Here is a 20,318-nt window from a genome sequence, read left to right on the forward strand (position 1 = left end):
AAGGACACGGGACAGGAGCCACAACTTCAGCTCCCAGCTCTAGCACTGGTGCTGAAGCCTCATTTTTCCTACTCACCATGCAGGGCAGTGACACGCCTCTGCTCTAGTTAAGCACTTGGACAACTACTAATGCTCCAGGATGTGGAAGGCAAAACCAGCTCACCGACACTAGTGTGGGTGCAACTTGTGATTTGGCCATGGAGCCAAACAGAAGCAGCCCACAGCCCAAGCTCAGAGTTGCTTTCACAGGTGCAGCCTACAGGGACAGCTGTGGCCAGAACCAGCCTCAGGAGGCTCAGGAGACAGGTGGTTGCGTGAGGGCCCATCTCTCAGCATAAAAGTCAGACTGCTGCTACTTTTACCTTATATATCAGCAGCACTGATCTAAATGCTAGCCAGGTACACTGGAAGCTGATAATAGCACAGATCTGCTTATGCACACTTGTTTTTATTCTATGTGGATGTCAGCAGCAGAAGGCAAGTGTAGGACAGGGCCCACGGCCCCTTGTTCTGCCTGCTCTGCTCTGCCTTGGTGTCCATCAGGAGGCTCAGGAGTGCCCGGCAGGCCGAGCTTGTGAAAGCCTCACCTTGTTAAGCTGATTTAGGCAAGTTAAATCCTGTCAGGATTAAAAATATCTGTAGGGGAGTTAATGGGGCAGTGGTGCTGGGGTTAGGATGGGATGGTCAGTGCAGGGCTGTAGTTGGTGTGTGGAAGGGACAATGCTGCTGTTGAGTTTGTCTGCTAGACCAGCCAAAGTTATCTTGTGCCTTCTGCTGAGAATGAGAAAGTGTTTTGCATTCAAAAAGTGCCATCAGGTCCCTTGCAGATGTGCTCACTAACATGGCCCACCTGATTGCTGGAACTGGATGACCTGTAAGGTACCTCCCAACCTAAGCAATGCTATGATTCTGTGATTACCAAGCGTGGCACTGACTTCATGCAGGGAGCTCCAGGACACTTTGCCACCAGCTCCACTCAGGGCTGCACATATCAAACTCTGCCCCAGCAAAGTGCTTCTGGTGTGGTGCCAGAAAAAAAGACACAAAGGCTGCGGAGAACAATGCCGGCCCACTCTGAACCTCTGAACAGCCCATTTGTCTCCATGGGTGACTTTGCACCCTGTGAGCTGGAACAGTGTCTCCATGATCTTTAATAGTAATGGGGATGGGTAGATTTAGGTTAGACATAAAAAAAAAATCCCTTCTAGTGAGGGTGGCAAGGCACTGGAATAGGTTGCTTAGTGATGTGATGCCCTATCCCTGGACAATTTCAAGGCATGGCTGGATCAGGACCTGGGCAACCTGATCTAGCTATGGTGTCCCTGTTCTTTGCAGGGGAGTTGGACTAGATGGCCTTCAGAGGTCCTTCTACAATTTTACAATTCTATGGGACTTCAAAAATCCAGCTGAAAGGAACTTCCCAGCAAAAGAGGCAATTTCTCCCTAAAATTGTTTCCCTCTTTTCCTTTCTTAGCTCCATCAAATATATTTAAACCTCTACTGTAAAATAAAATCAGAGTTCAACCTCAAAAATAGAATTAAACCTCAACTGTAGAATAAAATTCAACCCCTAACAGCTTCAGGCTATGCAAAATAAAATTGACTCTCCGTGCCCAGAGTGAATGCAACATGGAGATACCTTTTGGCCTTGAAATCTGTGGCATTAAGAAGACAGCCTGTCCTTTCTGCTGTTTTCACCACTGAATACAAGTGCAGGGATTACGGGGAGGCAATCTCTGGCCAAATGCTTTTCTGATGTGTGTGGTTATAATGTGATAGCCCTTTACTTCTGAGAAAATGGTTGTGTCACTTTGCACAATTTGGAACTTGTTCATGTACAAGAATAAAGAATAAACAATAGAAAAAGAGCTTTTCTCCTCTAGTGCCAAAACCAGACCAACAGCTGAATTAATCCCTTGTGTTTCAAATCCACTCATGAATTTGACTGCAACACAAAAGTTGCCCTTTTCAAATAACATTTCAGGAGAGGAAAACGTTGGCCAGGGGAGAACAGAAAGTAAATCAGTAGAAAATGGAGCTGCTCCACAGATCGCATGAGGACATTCTGGGGACACAAAACCAAAATGTTTTAAGCAGCAGCTGGTTTTGATCACTGTGAAGTGACACAAAACTAAGTTAGCCTCTTCTGTCTCCAGAGTTATGTCTGCCTTTGCAGCACTGCACTCTGTTCACCACTAACTTACATCTTTGCAAAGATTGATTGGCTTTAACTCCAGCAATGCAAAAATCTGCTCAGTCCATTGCTAGCTTCTGGGATACAGATCCAGCACAGAAACCACCTACTCTTTTCTCCTGGCCTCCATTTGATTTATAAACTGGCCATGGCATAGGATTTCTTGAGCTGCAAGGGCACTGAGGGTTTGGGCTGGCTGCTCAGCCTCTCTTTGCTAGGGTGCCAGAAATGTCAGGAACTTCTGGTGAGAGAGGTGAACATCAACCTGGAACAGGGTCCTGCTCTAACCACCCCTATGCATTTTCTCCAACCTTCATGAAACAACACCATGTTTTTTAATTCCCCACTCATCAGCCCTGTCATGTAGAACCTCTTGTACCTCTGTTTTCCCTGGGTTTCCCACCACTGCTTCCACATTTCAGGTGCTGGCCCTCCCCACCTTGCTTATCCTTCTCCCTTTGCTCCTCCTCCTGCTGTTGCCTGTCCTTCACAGTGTGGGTTTTGCCACATGGATCAGCAAAGCAGCAGCCCCCAACGGGCAAAGCAGATCAGATGTGGCTGTAAGGTACAGTCTGAGGCTACCACTAAAAACCTCTGGGGTAGGCTTAGGAACTGTGAAAATACATAAATCCCAATATATTCTTTCCCCCGAGTTATGCTGTTACTGGATGTTTCAACATTCACATGTTTAGGCTTCTTTTTCTGTGGCCTCAAAGGCTAAAAAATGAACTTCCTTTTTCCTGTTTCTAAGAAAGCTGAGAATCCCACGTAATCGCGTGGCTTCAGGGTTTTACAACCCAGCAGTTCCCTGAGCACTGTGGCTGGGTTCTCCATGAAGCCTTGTGGTTGGCTTCTCTACCGACCAGTAATTGCTGAGCTCATATTGCAGACCCTTCGTCTCAACAACAGCATTGTTCAGCTGAAGCTTTCCAACTACACCCACTGGTCTGAACTTAATATCTCCGACTCTTGTATCCCACAGAGTAGAAAAATTACAAGAAGGGGTAAGAAGAAAGTCACATGCATGGACAAAGACACAACACAAAACAGAAGGTGTAGGATGACATGCCTCTAATTTATTTTATTTTGGAAAAAGGAGTAAAAATATCTATCTCTGCCAAAATCACTATCCCAAAATTCATGCTTAAGCTCTTTCTTTCTTCAGTAGAAGGTGAGATCTGGAGAGTATTAGTTAATATCAGCACAGAACATCTCACACCATAAAAGCTGTAAAACTAGCTGCTGCTAGGGTGTCAAGTTAAATACAGGTTCATAGCTCTTCAGGCAGTAAGCTAATCACTACAACAGTTAGGAAAGCTATCTAGGAGGGTCTCTCTTTGTGTTTTCTTCTCCTTTCCCTAGGCTTGCTAAAATAACTGAAATGCAGCAATAAATCCTGGCCTCCTACCAAGCACCTGTAGTCTTTTTGATCTAAGTATGAAATGAAGAGATAAAATCTGCCTGTCAAAGTAAGACTCAGGCCACAGTGCCCAAACAATGCAGCTGTACTCAATGATTTCAGCTGGTGCTGCCTCACAGCAGATGGAAATGAGTGCCTTGCTCCCAATTGAGGAGTGGTCACAAAGGGCACCTACTCGCATTGTGCCTCCTTCATAGGGATTGGAGTTCTGTTCAAGGCAGAAGTTTTACAGTGGCTTCAAATCATCCCTCACATCTGCCTGCATTTGCAATAGGAGAGCCTAATAGACACATTTTGTAAGCTAAAGCTAGCTGTTGTGGGTTTTTCACCATTGCTGCACTGCCTTTGCTCCTGAGTTCATCTTTTTGTCAGTGTACTACTCTACCCTAACAGCAGTGTGATGTGCTGAGCAATCAGGCCTTGGGGTTAAAGCCTACTGAGGGCTGGGAGGCACCTACTGAGAGCCCCAGGTAAGACTGCAGCCCATAAATAAGTAGTGGATGCTGGTAAGTGGAGAAGGCCATTTATTCCATTAAATAAATCTCTCCTAAGAGAATCCTTGCTGAAAGAACTGCATGTAGGTGGAACTGCCTAATGTGAATCATGTAACAGATTTCTGCTGAAGTGCTCTGTCAATTATGAGAACCATCTATTTTCATTTGGATGGCTCAGTGTTCAGCCTGCTCTTCAACATCCTTATGTTCTCTATGTGGAATTGCTATCATCAGTTATTTACAGGATGGCACAAATGTGAGTAGTGTTTTACAAGGAGGAGGTGCATAATCTCTGGCATTATGAAGCTGGAGTACCTCCTCTAAGAGCAGTAAATTCATCTGGCTCATTAGTCTTTACCCCACGCAGCTCTGGGAACTGAATCCAGTGGTGAGTCCTCACAACTTCTTCCAGCTCTGATACTTATTTCTGCTCAGCAGTCTTGATGTTAGGTGTCTATCCCTTCACTTTAGGCTCTGTCTGTAATCAGTGAAGACAAGTGTCTCCAGAGAAACCTTTATTTTGCTTTACTAACAGTAAACTAGATGATGTCTATGAATACACAAACAACTTTCACACCTCTAAAGGAAGATGAGACAAATTCCACTTGTAGTCAACAGGCAGTGACCAAGGCCAGCAGCGTTCACTGATACTCTTTGCTGACATGTCCTAGCTGACCAGCATTCCCCTCCTTCCTTACTGCTTGTCTCACTCACTGTCTGGGAAGAAGGCATTATCATTGCCACTCTACAAGTTTGAGAAATATGAGGAGCTTTGTACTTTAGAAAATTGAAGTTTTCATTGTCAAAAGAAGTAAGCAGTTCTACTACCTTGGAATTATTAATACCGATTTTCCCTTTTTTTTCTTTTTTAGGGTTAAGTCTTGGGCAGATGCCTTTGGTGGGGAACTGTACTCCATTGTGACCAAGTATTCAGGCTCTCTCCTATTGCAGAAGGTAGGTGAAAGCTGTGAGGATCCCCCTGGCCTTGCATCTCTCCCTGCATAGCCTTCCAACCTTCCCCGTCCACAGAAAATCTGGAGTGGAAGAAAGCAAGCACACAGGTCTCCACCCAACTTTCAAAATCACGCGGGCTCATGTCTCATTGTGATGCCAAACTGCAGGGGGTGATCCATGTCTTCCCAACTTTCATTAGCTATGGCCAAATGTTCTTTTTTTTTTTTTTAAATGCTGTTAACAGTACTCCTCAAGTTTGCCCTCTGATAACTTTGCTCTCTCCTATACCATCCCTTCAGTCCTCTTTAACTGCACATCAGTCCCTGCCTTGTCTGCTCATAGCTCATCTGTTTATCATCACCCCACAGTGCCCTCCCATAGCTCTCCAGCTGGTCCTTTTGTTTATTACTGCTGCCTCATTTGTATTCCTCCAGTAACTCCTCGAGGCACTTTCCTTGCATTTGAATTGTCTTTAAAACCATCCTCTGGACAGGGTCTCTGAAGCAGGTGTCCTGGAAGCTATGATCTTCCCCAAGAACAAGGGCCAATCCACTAAACTCTCTGCCAACATTAAAGGATTCAGCTCTAGGGACTTGAAATAAATTTTCCCATTTACACTCATATAGAATTTGCCCTGTAATGTTTGATTCCTAAAGTCACAGGTGAATGGCTGCTCCTGTTCTGATCTTTGATCTCTGCACACTGCTGAAGCAGGGCTGTACTAATCATCCCCTCCTAATTGCTACTCAAGGGGCCCAATGGTTCCTGAGCACATCTGAGGGGATATGTTCCCTGCTCCACCTCATGTGGCCATCTGGTTTCTTTTCATTTCTTTCTCTGGTTCTTCTCTTCAATACAAGCCATGCATTGCCTATTAGCCCTTTGGGTATTTGTCCTCTAGTAACACCCACATCCCAGTGCAAAAACATAAAATAAAATCTGGATGCTAATGAGCCCTATCTCTGGAGGAATGGAGAGCTTTTGCTAGGCTTTCCTGAGAAAGGCCTTCAGCATTTGTCAAAAGTGCATGCTGATTCTCAGTCCTTCTTAAAAGGAATGTATCACAGATTCACAGAATCACTCAGGTTGGAAATGACCTCAAAGATCATCGAGTCCAACCACCACCTAACCATACTACCCAAACTCTTAACAACCCTCCACTAAATCATGTCCCTGAGCACCACGTCCAAACAATTTTTAAACACATCCAGGGATGGTGACTCAACCACTTCCCCGGGAAGCCTATTCCAGTGCTTAATGACCCTTTCTCTAAATAAGTGTTTCCTGATATCTAACCTCAACCTACCCCAGTGCAACTTAAGGCTATTTCCCTTCCTCCTGTCACCAGTGAGAAGAGGCCAACCCTGCTCCTGCTGTAAGCACCTTTCAGATATTGGAAGAGATCAGTAAGGTCTCCCCTTAGCCTCTTTTTCCCCAGACTAAACAGCCCCAGTTCCTTCAGGTACTTCATAAGCCTCGTTGCCCTTCTTTGGACCTGCTCCAACACCTCAGTGTCCTTTCTGTACTGAGGTGCCCAAAACTGAACACAGTACTTGAAATGAGGCCTCACCAATGCTGAGTACAGGGGCAGGATGTCTTCCCTAGTCCTGCTCAACACACCACTCCCAGTGTGAGCCAGGATGCCATTGGCCTTCTTGACCACCTGTGCACACAGGTGGCTCATATTCAGCTGACTGTCCATCAGCACACCAAGGTCTCTCTCCATCAGGCAGCTTTCCAGCCACTCCTTCCCAAGCCTGTAGGGTTGCCTGGGGTTGTTGTGACCAAAATGCAGGACCTAACACTTGGCCCTACTGAAACTCGTTCAGTCAACCTTGCAAACCTCATGCAATCATTAATTTTCAGCAGACATAGGTACCTCAAGCCTTATCATAAGACAGCTCTAGTGTGATACTGGTGTAGGCAAAAGTTTGCACTTTAGCAGTTTTGAGAAGGAAATTACATTGGCTGTTCCCTCATGAGGTTCTCAAGCAGTAGTGCTAGAGTAAAAGTGATATGCTACAGCATCTCAGGTGAACACCCAGTCTCCAATGGGCACTGCACACCCACACTATGTCTATCAGATAGTCAGATATCTTTGCCTAGTGCTGTATAGGTATTTGATGTCCAATAAGAAGTCTGCAGATTCCAGATATTTCTATTTAACTGTGCTAAGCGTGCTACTTTATAGTGTCAAAAACTACTGCTGTCACTGTCTTCTCCTTGCTACTTCAACATAGTCAACCGGTGCCAGCCCTGAGAGTGCAGTTACTAACAGATTAGGGGGTTTACACTCCTTAAGGTTCAAAAGTTAGTGGGACTTCAGAGAACAGGGCATAGCTTGAAAATGCCAATGTCATTACAAATTAATGGTGGGGTCCAAGGATAGCAGCCATGGTGCTGAGGTGGGTTCCAAAATATCTGTGCTTTATTAATTCCATGAACGTGTTGCAGTGGGTCATTTCACTTCCCTCCGTTCACACTGTATGCGTTCTCTCTTGGGATCTTGATCTTTTTGGTGTAGGGTTTAAACTAAGGTCTGAAGTACGAGACCTGCAAATAATAGTACACTAGGAGTCACAGCAATCATCTTGAACAAAAATGCACAGCTCTGTCAGCTTTTAGTGCAATTCACTGTGAAAGTAAAGAACAGATTGAAGAAGAAGCCCAAAGGTAGCTAAATCTAGCCTAGCATTCATGTTGAGGGAAGTCCTTCAGTCCTTCTATCAACCTCAGCTAGCATGGAGTTGCACACCTGATCACACTTCCCAAAGCAGGGACTGTTCTGCAGGGCTTCCCTCAGCCCCTAATGCAGTGCTGCAGACTAACTTCTTGCTAACAGGCAACATTTTCATGCCTCACACATTTGTACCTAGTCAGACCCCAAGTAGCTTCATGGAGGTGGCTGCCCCAGTGCACGCACTGCAGGCAAGACTGGCCAGAGGAGCCAAACATGCCCTAGAAATAAAAATGTATGTGCTCCCCAGGTGCCTTTCTCATTTGGGACCACTGCCTCTTGTTCATGTGAAATATTTCTCTTTTTGCAAGAGTTTCTCTAGTACAAGGGTGGGAAGTGCAATGCAGAGTGCCAACAATTCTGTCTGCAGAGCTTATTTAAGTCAGTTTTCTCTTTGAGAAAATACAGAGATAACAGCACCTTCCAAATTTGATTTCATGTTTCCCATGTGACTAATAGGTATGAAACAGGTAGTATATCGTTCTGAGGGACATAATTCCTTGGTTATCTGAATGTTTTGCGTGTAAACCTTCTTCTTATTAAGCATAAATTTTCTTCTGGGGCTTAGTTTGCTTGGATTTCTTTAGAGTTTTTCTGTTTGTTTCCTTCCAGAAGAAACTAAATGTTATACTGCAAACCCAATGCTCTATTTCCCACCAGGCTTTATTGCTCCTGAAAAACTGGTGAGGCAGAAGATGTCCCTTGAATTCAGAAGGGTGGGCTCTCATCCTCGACCACAAGCTTTGAGAAAGCCCCAAGGTGGCTCTTAGTCTCAAGCAGCCAGGATTCTATCAAATTTAACCTCAGAGGAACAAAAGCTTAAGTGTTGTTTTGATTTGATGTCTGAGCATTCATATGCACTTGGACATTATGCAACAGAGGTCAAGAGAAGCTCATGTACCTGTCTGGTACCTCAGCCTGGCTTACTGATGAGTCTGTACCAAAACACTAGCCAGAGTCTTGGACATGTGATGTCAACATAGCTGGAGCCAAGCAGTGATGTGGGAGGCTGTGTAGGAGGACTGTAGCATCTCCTACGGCTTTAACCTTTGGCTTGTTATGTCTGCTAGCTAGCAATGGCCATGCTGCAGCTGTTGTCTGGGGCCTGAGCCACCAACTGCAGCCATGCTGGCAGGTCCCTGTGAGGCTTCTCCCCAGAGCTCAGCTTGCCTCTGAGTGAGACAAACACTATTCAGTCTCAGCAGATCTGAGCTTATTTTTCCCTCTGCTATGTTAGCAATGTATTATAAATGTTTCTGGGAATTTCTCTTGCTTCCTTCTGAAGCCGAGGTGACTGTTGCCTTCCCTGGTGGATAGGACTGAGAAAGGACAGCAGGGCTTTGCTCCAGATGTGTGATTACTGTAAAGCAATGCAGGTAACCACAAAGCAAAGAACAGAAAAATAAGTACAGTCAAGTCGTATTTCTGGGTGAAGATGAAAGCAATGTGTTTCACACCCTTAATATAGTTTCACTAGCAGTGAGTAATGCAACACTACATACTTCAATGGGCTTAATTTTGTGAAGGTGGGAACAGGAAAATATATTTGGTTACATATCTCTGTTCACAGTTAAAACTTTAGATACCAAATTCTAGATCTTTTAAGTTGCTTCCCCCACAGGAGGAGAATCTTAATGAATTGTCCCTGTTATTTAAAGAAGTGAAGCACTAATGGAATGTGAAAGGATATGTCATTTCAGTTACCTGTTTGGACCCTTCTCAACATCAGCTGACTGCAGCCCATTCTCCTAAACCTGTAGCTGATTCCCATGTTGTAAAATATAATGATCCGATAAACTGAACTTGTGCTGCAGTAGTTAATCTTGGTTGGCAACAAGTACCAGCGCTGGCACTTACCATGTTCTTTGTGCCATGGACTCTGGTAACAGTACTGAGATAAAAGGTACAACCCCGTTGCCTACCTCTGGGAAGTCTTGCAGTGAATATTCTCTAATAGCTGGAGCCTTTAGTGACAGGAATACAGATACAAAATGGCTTTATGGATTGTTTGTAGGAAAAAAGCTCAAGGGATCTGAGCTCAAACCTGACTTATTCCTCAGAATACCCAATTGAAAATTTGCAAATATTTTGCCACATCTTCCCAGCACCGTCTAGTTCCCAGTGCTGAGATGCATATAATATTAGCAGGCTGCTTGAGCTTCTTGTGATTATTTTTCCTTGCTAACCTCCAATTTTCAATGTGTTAAAAGCACATTAAAAATAACTGAGAGGTAACGAACCCTGCTTTTCTTAATCTAAGGAGTGGCACAAGGTAGCTGCTGGCAGGTCACTTTGTGAAGTGCAGGACGGCTGTGCTAGGGCAGTCTCCCCCCATCACCACTCTCCCAGGAGAGATTAGTCTCCTCCCCCCGAGGAGGACCTGATTAAAGAGTAGCAGAGATCACCTCCCTCCTGCTGAAACCGTGACATGGAGCTAAATGGGGCAGGCACCAGCTGGGTGCCTGCTGCAGGCTGGTCATCAGCCAGAGCCCGCCCTCGGGGGCCGCTGAACATCCCTCTTTCAGCAGTGTGGCTATGCCAACCTCTGTGCTCAACCTACCTCATCCACTGCCGTCCCAGCTATCAGCTGCAGCAGAGGCAATTCGAGGCCTGGCATATTTAATCCAGTAAAACCCTTGCTGTTAATCACGGCAGACAGAGCTAGCAGCCTCCCCGCCATGCCTGCTGCAGACTGGTTGCTGCTGCTATTTCTGTCTGACCTCCTCAGCCTTCCCCATCTTCAGGACATTTCATACTCTGCCTGTGCTTGGTTGCCTTCCCCATTGGTCAGTGAGCTGCTTGAACAAAAGGAGATCTGCTCACTCACCCTTTAAAACATGCCAAGTTCTACCCCCACCACTTGCTTCTAGTTCAAAAGTGCCACTAAAACTTCTGCTATCTTCTAATTCTTTTCAGTTCCTCATATTGTACTTGCTAGTGAAACTGCTGCTGTGGTGCCAACACAACATGAATCTTGAATGAGCTTTAACAAGACCAAGTGCTGAGTCCTGCACTTGGGTCACAGCAAACACATGCCGTGCTACAGGTCTGGGGCAGTGTCTGGTAATCTGTAAGAGGAGGAAAAGGATCTGGGGATGTTAGTTGACCTCTGGCTGAACATGAGCCAGCAGCATGCCCAGGTAGCCAGTGGCTACCAGGCATCCTGGCTTGTATCAGAAATAGTGCAGCCAGTGGGAGGCCCCTCTCTACAAGAAGTACAGTGAGGCTCTGGAGCATGTCCAGAGAAGGACAACAAGGCTATGAAAGTTCTGAAGCACAGGTCTTACGGGGGCAGCTGAGGGAACTGGGATTGTTCAATCTGGAGAAGAGGAGCTCAAGTTGATCTCATCATTCTCTACAACTGCCTGAAAGAAGGTTGTGTTGAGGTGGAGTTCGTCCTCTTCTCCCAGGTAACAGCAATGAGATGAGAGGAGATGGTCTTAAGCTGCACCAGAGGAAGTTCAGGTTGGATATTAGGAAACGTTTCTTCTCAGAAAGTGGTTCTGCATTGGAACAGGCTGCCCAGGGAGGTGGTGGAGTCACTGACCCGGGTGGTGTTCAAGAACCATGCAGACGTGGCACTGAGGGATGTGGTCAGTGGGCATGGTGTGAGCAGGTCAACAGTTAGACTAGATAGTCTTAATGGTATTTTCCAACCTTAATGACTGTATGAAGACGGAGGGAACGTGTATGTGCAACAGAGAGATGTGGTGATGGGGGAAACTCAGTTGTTTGCACTTCCATCCAAGAGTTGATATTAATCAAATTGTGCTGGTTGCCAGTTTTCCCCTTTTCTTCCTGCTTATCTGTTAGCTTTGGGACTTATTTGAAAAGAATAAATAAAGATTGTACAGTTACCCTGTTTAGGAGTATTCCCAGGATTTTAATGCCTGTGTTAGACGGAGCTATACTCATAATTCCTAGGTATATTGCCTTTTAAAGCAGCCAGAAGATCATAATTGGATTGTTTTCTTTTATTTGGAGCTTTGTGTTCTGGTCAGGGATCTGCATGTGCATGAATTATCAAGTAAAAAGGGAGGAAATGCAAAAATGGAAGAAGGCAAATTGTGTTGGTTCTTTCAACACATCTTTCATTCCCAAAGACAATGCCCATCTAGCAGAAATAGTGTCACCCCTCATTAAGGGCCTTCCACTCAGCAGGGTTTTCTGCTTTCCCTTGGGCAGAAATACAAAGATGTGGAGCCGACCCTGAAGATCAAAGAGGTGGATGGCCTGGAGCTGGTGAAGAAGTTCTCAGAGCAGATGGAAAGCATGCTCCGCAGGAAGGTGGAAGCTGTTGAGGTATGACCACAGGAGCAGTGGGAAGGAAGTCCCCTCCCAGTGGCTCCAGAGCAGCTGGTGCTGGACTCCCTCTGCCTGCATCAGGGGTGCGTGGGCACAGGGGTTGTGTGAGGACTTCCTTGCCTAGCCGAGCAGCTGGCTTTAAGTAGACACTGGTGAGTCTTTAAGTAGACACTGGTGGGAGGATGTGGGCGTTCAGACAGGGGAATGCTGGCTGCTCTGTCAGCCCTGAGTAAGAAATAAGACAAAAACAGTGTCTAGGAATAAATATGAGGGAATTAACACTTTTCTGCTTAAAGGTGTTTAGCAATTCTATAGCTGTTAAGAGAAGGAAAAATGCTTCTGTTAAGTGAAAATAAAGTTCATCCTTGCATGATGCCCTCTGGCCACTGAAGACTATAGCAGCTTGTTTCAGCTTTCTATAGGTCAGGGGAAACTCCTGCAGTCCCTGAGTAAGAGCTTCAAGGAAAATACTTGGATTTCCAGTGTACACAGAGAAATGCAGAGTAGGTGGCAAATGGGCTTCAGATGTTGCTGTGTTTTTAGATGAGGAGTCCAGGTAATCATTATGGTCCCTCTCACATCTAAGGATCTATCATATTCCTTTATATTTACCCACTATGCAAAGCATATTTTTCTAGTCACAGAACCTTGACTGTTTAAGACATCTAATATGGAAAAGTCATCCAGAAACACATCATTTGAATCTTGAAGTGAAATGTGGGCATGCTTAGATCCAGGGCTTTGGCCCGTAATGTTAAATTCACAGCCAGACCTTTCCGAAGTTTGAACTGCCTTATCCTTTGTGAAGGAGCACAAAGTATCTTTGCTGAAACTATCACTAATTGTGCAACTCTGAAAACATGCACATTCTTGTCTGGATTCCTTCCCAGTCTGCATGTGAAGTGAGAATCAGTGCCCTGAGGCATCATATTGGAGAATACTAGTGATTATATTGGCACCATAAATGGTCAGAGCTTATAAACAGCCATAGAATCACTGAGTCCTTTATGAAACCAAGTTATGGTCTTTTTTCTCAGCAACAATAGCAGACTAAGACTCCTTTTCTTTTGACAAGTTATTGACATCAGGCTGGATCCAAAATGCCTTTCCCATGGCTTTTTTGGACAGGTTCATGGAAAATGAAATATATCTATTTTTGTCTAAATGGATGTGTTTCTATTTGTGTGTATATGTCCTGTGATGACTGTGACTGCTTGAGGGGCTTTTAGGGACTCCAGAGTAAGCAGGTGCAAATGCACTAAGCAATAAAAGCTGTGACTATACCTTCCAAGTCATGAAGCTAAAGCATGGGATGAAGGGGAGAGGACAGACTGTAGACCTGTGACTGTGTTGTAGCAAAGGAGGCAGTCACATGTCTTCTTGTTATATGAGTGCCTGTTGGTGGTGGAAAAGCTTCTGGGGACTTCCCAGACATCACTCGTCTTTATCTGTTTGCATTAGAGGTTGGTAGAAGCAGCAGAGGATGCAGATCTGAACCATGAGTACAACTCCTCACTGGAGGTAAGTTGGTCCCTGTCAACGACAAGATATGGTGCATACCTTCATAAGGACCAGGCAACAGTCTGACCTAACAGCACCCTCCCACCTCTAGCACCTGGTGCAGCACAACTGACCTCTATCTAGGAGCCAGGTTAGCAGTATCCTTGTCTCTAAAACACTCAGCTTGTCTAGAAACCATCATGACTCCTTGGGCAGATCCCAAGCCTAAGTAACATTTAGGGGATTAGTCCCTTTGACACAGGGATGGGAAGGATTTGGGAAGATGCTGTTTTGCATGATGTTACAACAGAGTATTATTATTTTTATTTTTTTATTATTATTATTTATTGCACATAGGCATTGTCATTATGTGACACACTAGTGAAAATTAGTTGGTGCTTCCTGGGTTACTTGCCTGGGAAATTAACTAAAAATTGGTGTGTGAGCAACAAGAAAGGTCCTGTTGCAAAGATCGTAATGTTACTAATACCCATAGCAAACTGTTAATCCCAATGAGCAGTTTCTCACCAGCTGCCATCATCTTGTCTTTAGCTTGCAGTCACGCACTTGCCAAGACTTCCTGTTAGATGAAATTTTGGTGCTGTCCATGCAATTTGGATAATTGGCTTTCCCTTAATAACTGTTTGTAACTAAGCTATGGGGTTATTGCTGGTGAAGGGAATTGGAGTGCAAACTGTTTGATGAAGTCCATTATCCACACTGTAAGCACTGAGTGTAGCAGAATTGCAGGCTACTCCTGCAAGTAAAACTGTTGATCCTGGGAAAGTTAGGGAATGAAAGCACTTCACGAAACCAAGCCAGCTATCAATTTTGCCTCTTTTACCCATTTCTTTAAGAATCACATTACAGTCATACATCTTGCATCAGCTGCATTCACAGTAAGGGTTTGGGGTGAGTCAAGGCACATGGCCCTGTATTCACACACGCAGTTCACACCTCTGAGTACTGTTAGTATTCAAACATAAGCCTTCAAAGGGCCTCTTCCCTCAGATAAAGTGAACAAAACAAGCTAAAAACAGCTGTTATCCAACAGGGAAGACTATCCTGGAGATACTAACTTGTCTGTAGCTGCTGAATCCTCAAAGGACCTTAAAAGGGGAGATTTGTGTTGTCTTTGAGAACATTCTGCTCTGTCTTTAGCTCTTGATGAGCTCCTGCTGCCTGGAGTGACAATGAGAGAAAAATCCCACCTGGATGTACATCAGGAGTTAACTCCAGTATATGACAGTGGTAAAGACAAGGCAACTAAGGTCAGCATAGGCATGCTCTAGCAAACCTGTGAGCCAGACCCAGTGAGACACTCCGCCTTTCCAGACAGCAACTTAAATGTTGATGAGTGACTACAGGAATCTGTCACTGCATCCCTTTGCTCTTAGGTGGCTCTTTGGCAGTTGACTGTACTTGCAACCTGATAATAAGAAATTGGACTGAAACTATCATTTGGGCAGCTTGTCACTTTTCATTGGTAATTGCTCTCATTTGGCACTCATCTTGATGTTAGTTGAAGCCCAAATTCTTCAGATTTCCCTTTTTTTTTTAGGTGAAAGGGCATTCTTTATTTTCAGGCAGTATTGATCATTGTACTCTCGTTGCCTTTCTCTTTTTCATTGTCTTCATCAACAGTTCGATTACTACAACTCTCTCCTGATTAATGAGAAAGATGAAAATGACAATTACGTGGAGCTTGGAGATGAATTCATTCTGGAGCCAAATGAGCATTTCAATAACCTGCTGGTAAACACAACATACAGTGATATCCAGCTCCCTACCAATGTATACAACAAAGGTAATGGATAACTGGCCTTTACTTTCTCATTCCTAGTAGGGTGGTGTGGAAACTAAAAGGGAGGGAGCAACAGTGCCAAAAGAAAGAATGAGGAAAGGAAAAGGCAATTGGGAGGGGAAAAAAAAAAAAAGAAAGAAAAGAAAGGAAAAAACATATAGGTCTGGAAAGGTATTTTCTCAAGACACAATTATGCCTGAGTTGCAGTCTATCACTTTGACAATGCTCCGGTGTAATCTGTTCTTGGAAGACCTCTATTTCAGGCAGGTAGTGGAGTCTGTTATATTCATCTCTATGACCAAAGAAGCTATGAAATGAAAAGTTATGTGGATTTATTGGCAAGTGCTATTCTGTACAAAGGGTCAGATCTGTCAAGATATTTAGGTGTCAAGGATCTCATTGATTTCAGTGGAGAAAATAGATCCCGACTATCTTTGTGTTAGGAGACCCTGACGCTTCATGGAGACACTCTTAATTCCTAGTAGGCACACATGCACAAGGGAATGGTGACAATTCTGGCAACAGTTTACAGGCAGGTTCAGCTCGGTTCCATGACAATTGGTGCAGGGGACCCACGGACCCACACCCCAGGAGAGGGGAAGGGGGAAAGGGAAAAGGAAAAAGGGAGATGGGCCTAGAAACAAAACAGCAGGAATGATCTGAGAAGAGGAAAGCTAATTTACTAAATAACATATTGGAAAGCAAAATAACACAATATAAGACAATGTAATTGGAATTGAAGCTAATAAATTAAATAAAATGAGCAAGAGAGAGTGTCTGATAAACCGAAGGCCTTACGCTGAAGGCGGACGGCAGCGAGCACCCACTGCTGAGTCCATCCCAAAGGAAAGAGAGTGTCCTGTGACCGCAGACAGTTTTTATCTTTCCCTCTGAGTGTAAACACGTAAAAATGTAAAGCATCACAAAGTCCTCTGGGGAATGTAGTTCTTCTTCTCTTCTGAGACAGGTACACCTGGAACTATCGATGATCCACGGAGCTGGAACATTAACTCTTTGACTCTAAATGCACTGCATGATGTTATGATGTGGAATACCAGTACCAAAAATCTTAAAACCATGACATTCCACCCCTTATTCTACATCACTACATCATGCTTGATATATATATATATGGACAATGATAAACACGCATTAAATACACACACACACCATATATATATGTATATACGTGGAATTACTGACTGCACTCCCCCAACATCAAATTCCCTTGTGGTACACATTGAACATTCCCATTCTTCTGCATCACCCACCAAGTGGACCCAGGTCCTTGAGCAAAGACAGCTTCTACTGGGGCATGACTGTTCTGGTCTATTTTACTTTCTCAATAAGACTTTGAGCTGCAGGAGCCCAGGAAGACCCTGAGGCTCATACAGCCTTATTTGAGCTCAGTCTGTCCTCTCCTGCTTGCACACTTATGCCATTCCACCTATGTAGCAGGAAATGGTCCATCTTCAAGCCAATGCACACACTGCAGAAGCTGCTGGCTGATACCCAGTTGTGACTGACCTAAGTTTACTGCTGATTTTGGTCAACACGCAAAGATGCCTTGAACTGGCTCCTTGCCTGCCTCCCGGGTGGTTCTTCCTGTTGAATCCATTTGGGAAACAAACAAAAAATCCATTATTTCTTTCATAGATGGAGCTCATTTACAAGCCTCAGGACCAGATGGGGCTGGCACTGTTGACTGAGCTCACAACTGGTACATTATTGAGAGGGACAATAGAGGGAGTTTCATTTCTCGCCAGATTTTAAATTAATTTCATCTGGTCTGAGACCCCTAGACACAAAAACTTGCACACAATAGAGCCACCAGCAGGGCTGGCTGTGGCTGAGCACAAGGTAGGCAGCTGGCTGCAGTGGCACACGAAAAAGCTGTTGAATGGCTGCTGTCAGAGACAGCAGAGATGCTGTGCCCAGCTATCTGATTTCTTATCTGTATGGCTGGACACAAACCACCCAGCTGCTCTTGCTGCAGCTGGAGAACAAGCAGGAGATGGAGGAGGAGGTGGTGGAGGCCGTTTCTGTGCCTGGGGATCCTTTCAGAAGCAGGCCTGGCAGCACTTGCTCCCTCTCCATGCATGGCAGTGGGCTCAGCAAGCTTTTGCTCTCCACAGCTCTTCTGGCTCCTTCCCTGCATGAGCTACTTTGATCCCATCGCTGGGGGGCCACTGTTAAATTTTGCCCCTACTTTGATCAAAATTGAATTGACTAAACAGGAAGCTGTGGGTCAAATTCCCGTCCTGTTTGACATTAATACTGTTAATCCTGCGGTGACCACTTTCCTACAGTTCCCTTCCTCTATTGCTGCTGCTCTGTTTGATCCCCTGAGGCAATGACTCAACACAGACACTGCATGTACACTGCTTCCTACGACTTCACACAAATCTGCAACTTTATATTGGTTTTGATGAGATCGAGGGCAAGGGAGGACAGCTCAAGCTTTCTGAAGGAGAGGGAAAGTGAGGAAATAAAATGTGAGGAAAAAGTGGAGAGACAGAAACAGCATGTAAAACCTAGGGCTCCTCTGTCTTGGGTAATTGCATCATGGGGACAAGCATAAATTTAAACACTGCAGAAAGGCTGTGCCATTTATTGGTGTATCCAACAATTGCTCAAACCACTCAGACCTGTCTGTGCTCACTTGCTGATCATCCTGAATCTCTCAAAGCCTTATCCCAGCTGGGTGTAAGAGAAATGGGGATAATGGCATATGGTCCAGCTGGGACCACCTCCAGCCACCAGAGGTGACCTGCCCTCCATAGTTGGCTTAAACCATGCATTCTGCTCCCTCCACTGCTTCTGTTGGAGAGCTGCTGGTGAGGGGACAGGTGTCACTGTGAGGCACTGTGATAAATTGACATGATTTTGGACAGATCAGGAGGAAACATCTTTGGAGAAGGCTGTACTCCTCCAGGGTCATCTTCTTTCCCATCCCATCCTGTATCCTGAAAGAGGGTGAGGCTGGAGAATCTCCCTTTCTATACTCTCTTTTTTGCTCATTTTCTCTTCTTTTTCCCTGAAGATCCTGACATCCTGAATGGTGTTTACATGTCAGAAGCCTTGAACCCTGTCTTTGTGGATAACTTTGAAAGGGATCCTACGCTGACCTGGCAGTACTTTGGCAGCTCCACAGGGTTCTTCAGGCTCTACCCAGGTAAGAGAGCAGCCATCAGCCTAAGTTCTTCAGCACAGAGCAGGATGGAGTGGAGCTGTGTAAATCCCCAGTGTGGGGACAGCATGCTCCCATGAAGGACAAAGTGTGGTGAACCAAAAGGCTTACTGTTACCTTAGGCTGAAGGAATAGCATCCATAGCAGGCATAAGCCCTTATTTCTTTCCTGGACTGGCCCCCAGGTATGCTGCACTTGAAGCCCAAGAGAAGTCTGCTTGTAGGACTGTGCCTCGGGCAGGCTGCCCTCCAAGAAGCTCACCAGCCTGCTCACCAGCCTGGGTGTAATGTTCTCACTTCCCTGCTGCTTTTAGTTGCAATCGCAGTGTCACAGCCCCTGTTCGTCCCCAAGGCCACGCATGCCTGAAACAGTTGCTCAGCCCGACTTACCTGCTCACCAGTTATAAGCACTATATAACGTCACAGTGCTAGGGGGATGAGGCCCATGAATGCTTGGAGGAGGCTGGGAGATCCTCCACAGCTGAAACATGTCCTGATGGCCTCTCTGTCAGATGGCTTTTTGCCCTTGCTCCACGACCTGTCTGCCAAGTGCTATGGAAGGGAACAGAGGGATGGCTGAGCAGAGCCTCCAGCAGGGAACCTGGGACACATCACTCTCTCTGCAGCTGCTGCCTTATACTCTTGAGGAGAAAAAAGATGTAGAGAACTATGTCAGAATGTTTAGAGTAAATGCACCTGCTACTCAAATTTTACCAGACTATATAGAGACACCTGACAATATTCATTAATAAAATTTCAGTGGTTTTCTGGGAACTGCTGAAGATCACACAGCTCTCCTTGTGCTTTGGATATGTTGGCAGGGAGTCCATGCCTATTTGTGCACGTGCTGATTGTTCCATTTGCTGTTTCCCCCAGGAATAAAGTGGCTACCGGATGAGAATGGGGTCATCTCCTTTGACTGCAGGAATCGTGGCTGGTAAGCACTGTGGAGCATGTTGGTTCTCCCCTCTCCCTCTTTTTCAAGGTGACACCTGGGGAGCTGCTGACCAGGATTCACTGTGCCATGCTGTTCATGCAAGAGAAGGGTACATAAATAAAGGCCTGACAGTGCCAGCTTTCCATAGGGGATCTGACATATGCCACATGAAAAGCACCACATGTGCATCCTTCCTCTGTCCCAACCTTCTTAATCCTGCAGCTAGAGAAATGGGGCTGCTTAAACAGAAAGGCAGGTATTAGTTCAGTTTGTCCAGCACAGCTAAATGATGTAGTAGCAGTTGTCACTCTTGGCTAAACCTGGATATATGTCAGCAGCTGTACCAACTCTTGGCACATCACACAGATGCATATGCCCAGAAATTCTCCACTCCATGCGCTTACCATGCATCTTGTATTCCTCTTTTTATCAAGGTACATCCAAGCAGCCACCTCTCCCAAGGACATCGTCATCATTGTGGATGTCAGTGGAAGCATGAAAGGCCTGAGGATGACCATTGCCAAACACACCATTGTCACCATTCTAGATACTCTTGGGGAAAATGACTTTGTCAATATCATTGCAGTAAGTATGTTTTTGGTCAGGATGCATGGGTGCTACTCTCTTCCTTTTGGAGACCCTGGCCAGGATGAGGATGGTCTGCTTACTTAGAGAGAACCAGCACCAATAAACACAAAATGAAAATTTTTCCATGATTCATAGCAAGATTGGGGAATTCTGACTCAGGTTAAAGGCAAATGGCCACTCACCTCCTAATTCTCAA

General features: G+C 45.2%; 1 protein-coding gene across 1 annotated transcript in view; it reads left to right on the top strand.

Moving 5' to 3' along the window:
- CACNA2D4 (calcium voltage-gated channel auxiliary subunit alpha2delta 4) overlaps nt 1–20,318 on the top strand; it is a 113,163-nt gene that overhangs the window by 202 nt on the left and 92,643 nt on the right. The window contains exons 2-8 of the mRNA XM_065742544.1: nt 4,981–5,062; nt 11,985–12,101; nt 13,566–13,625; nt 15,249–15,411; nt 18,452–18,583; nt 19,474–19,534; nt 19,969–20,119. Of these exons, the coding sequence (XP_065598616.1) occupies nt 4,981–5,062; nt 11,985–12,101; nt 13,566–13,625; nt 15,249–15,411; nt 18,452–18,583; nt 19,474–19,534; nt 19,969–20,119 (766 nt within the window). The remainder of the gene's footprint in view (nt 1–4,980; nt 5,063–11,984; nt 12,102–13,565; nt 13,626–15,248; nt 15,412–18,451; nt 18,584–19,473; nt 19,535–19,968; nt 20,120–20,318) is intronic.

This window comes from Cyrtonyx montezumae, unplaced genomic scaffold, assembly GCF_038088225.1.
Source record: "Cyrtonyx montezumae isolate F1298 unplaced genomic scaffold, pur_monq_1.0 scaffold_3, whole genome shotgun sequence".
Taxonomy (NCBI): domain Eukaryota; kingdom Metazoa; phylum Chordata; class Aves; order Galliformes; family Odontophoridae; genus Cyrtonyx; species Cyrtonyx montezumae.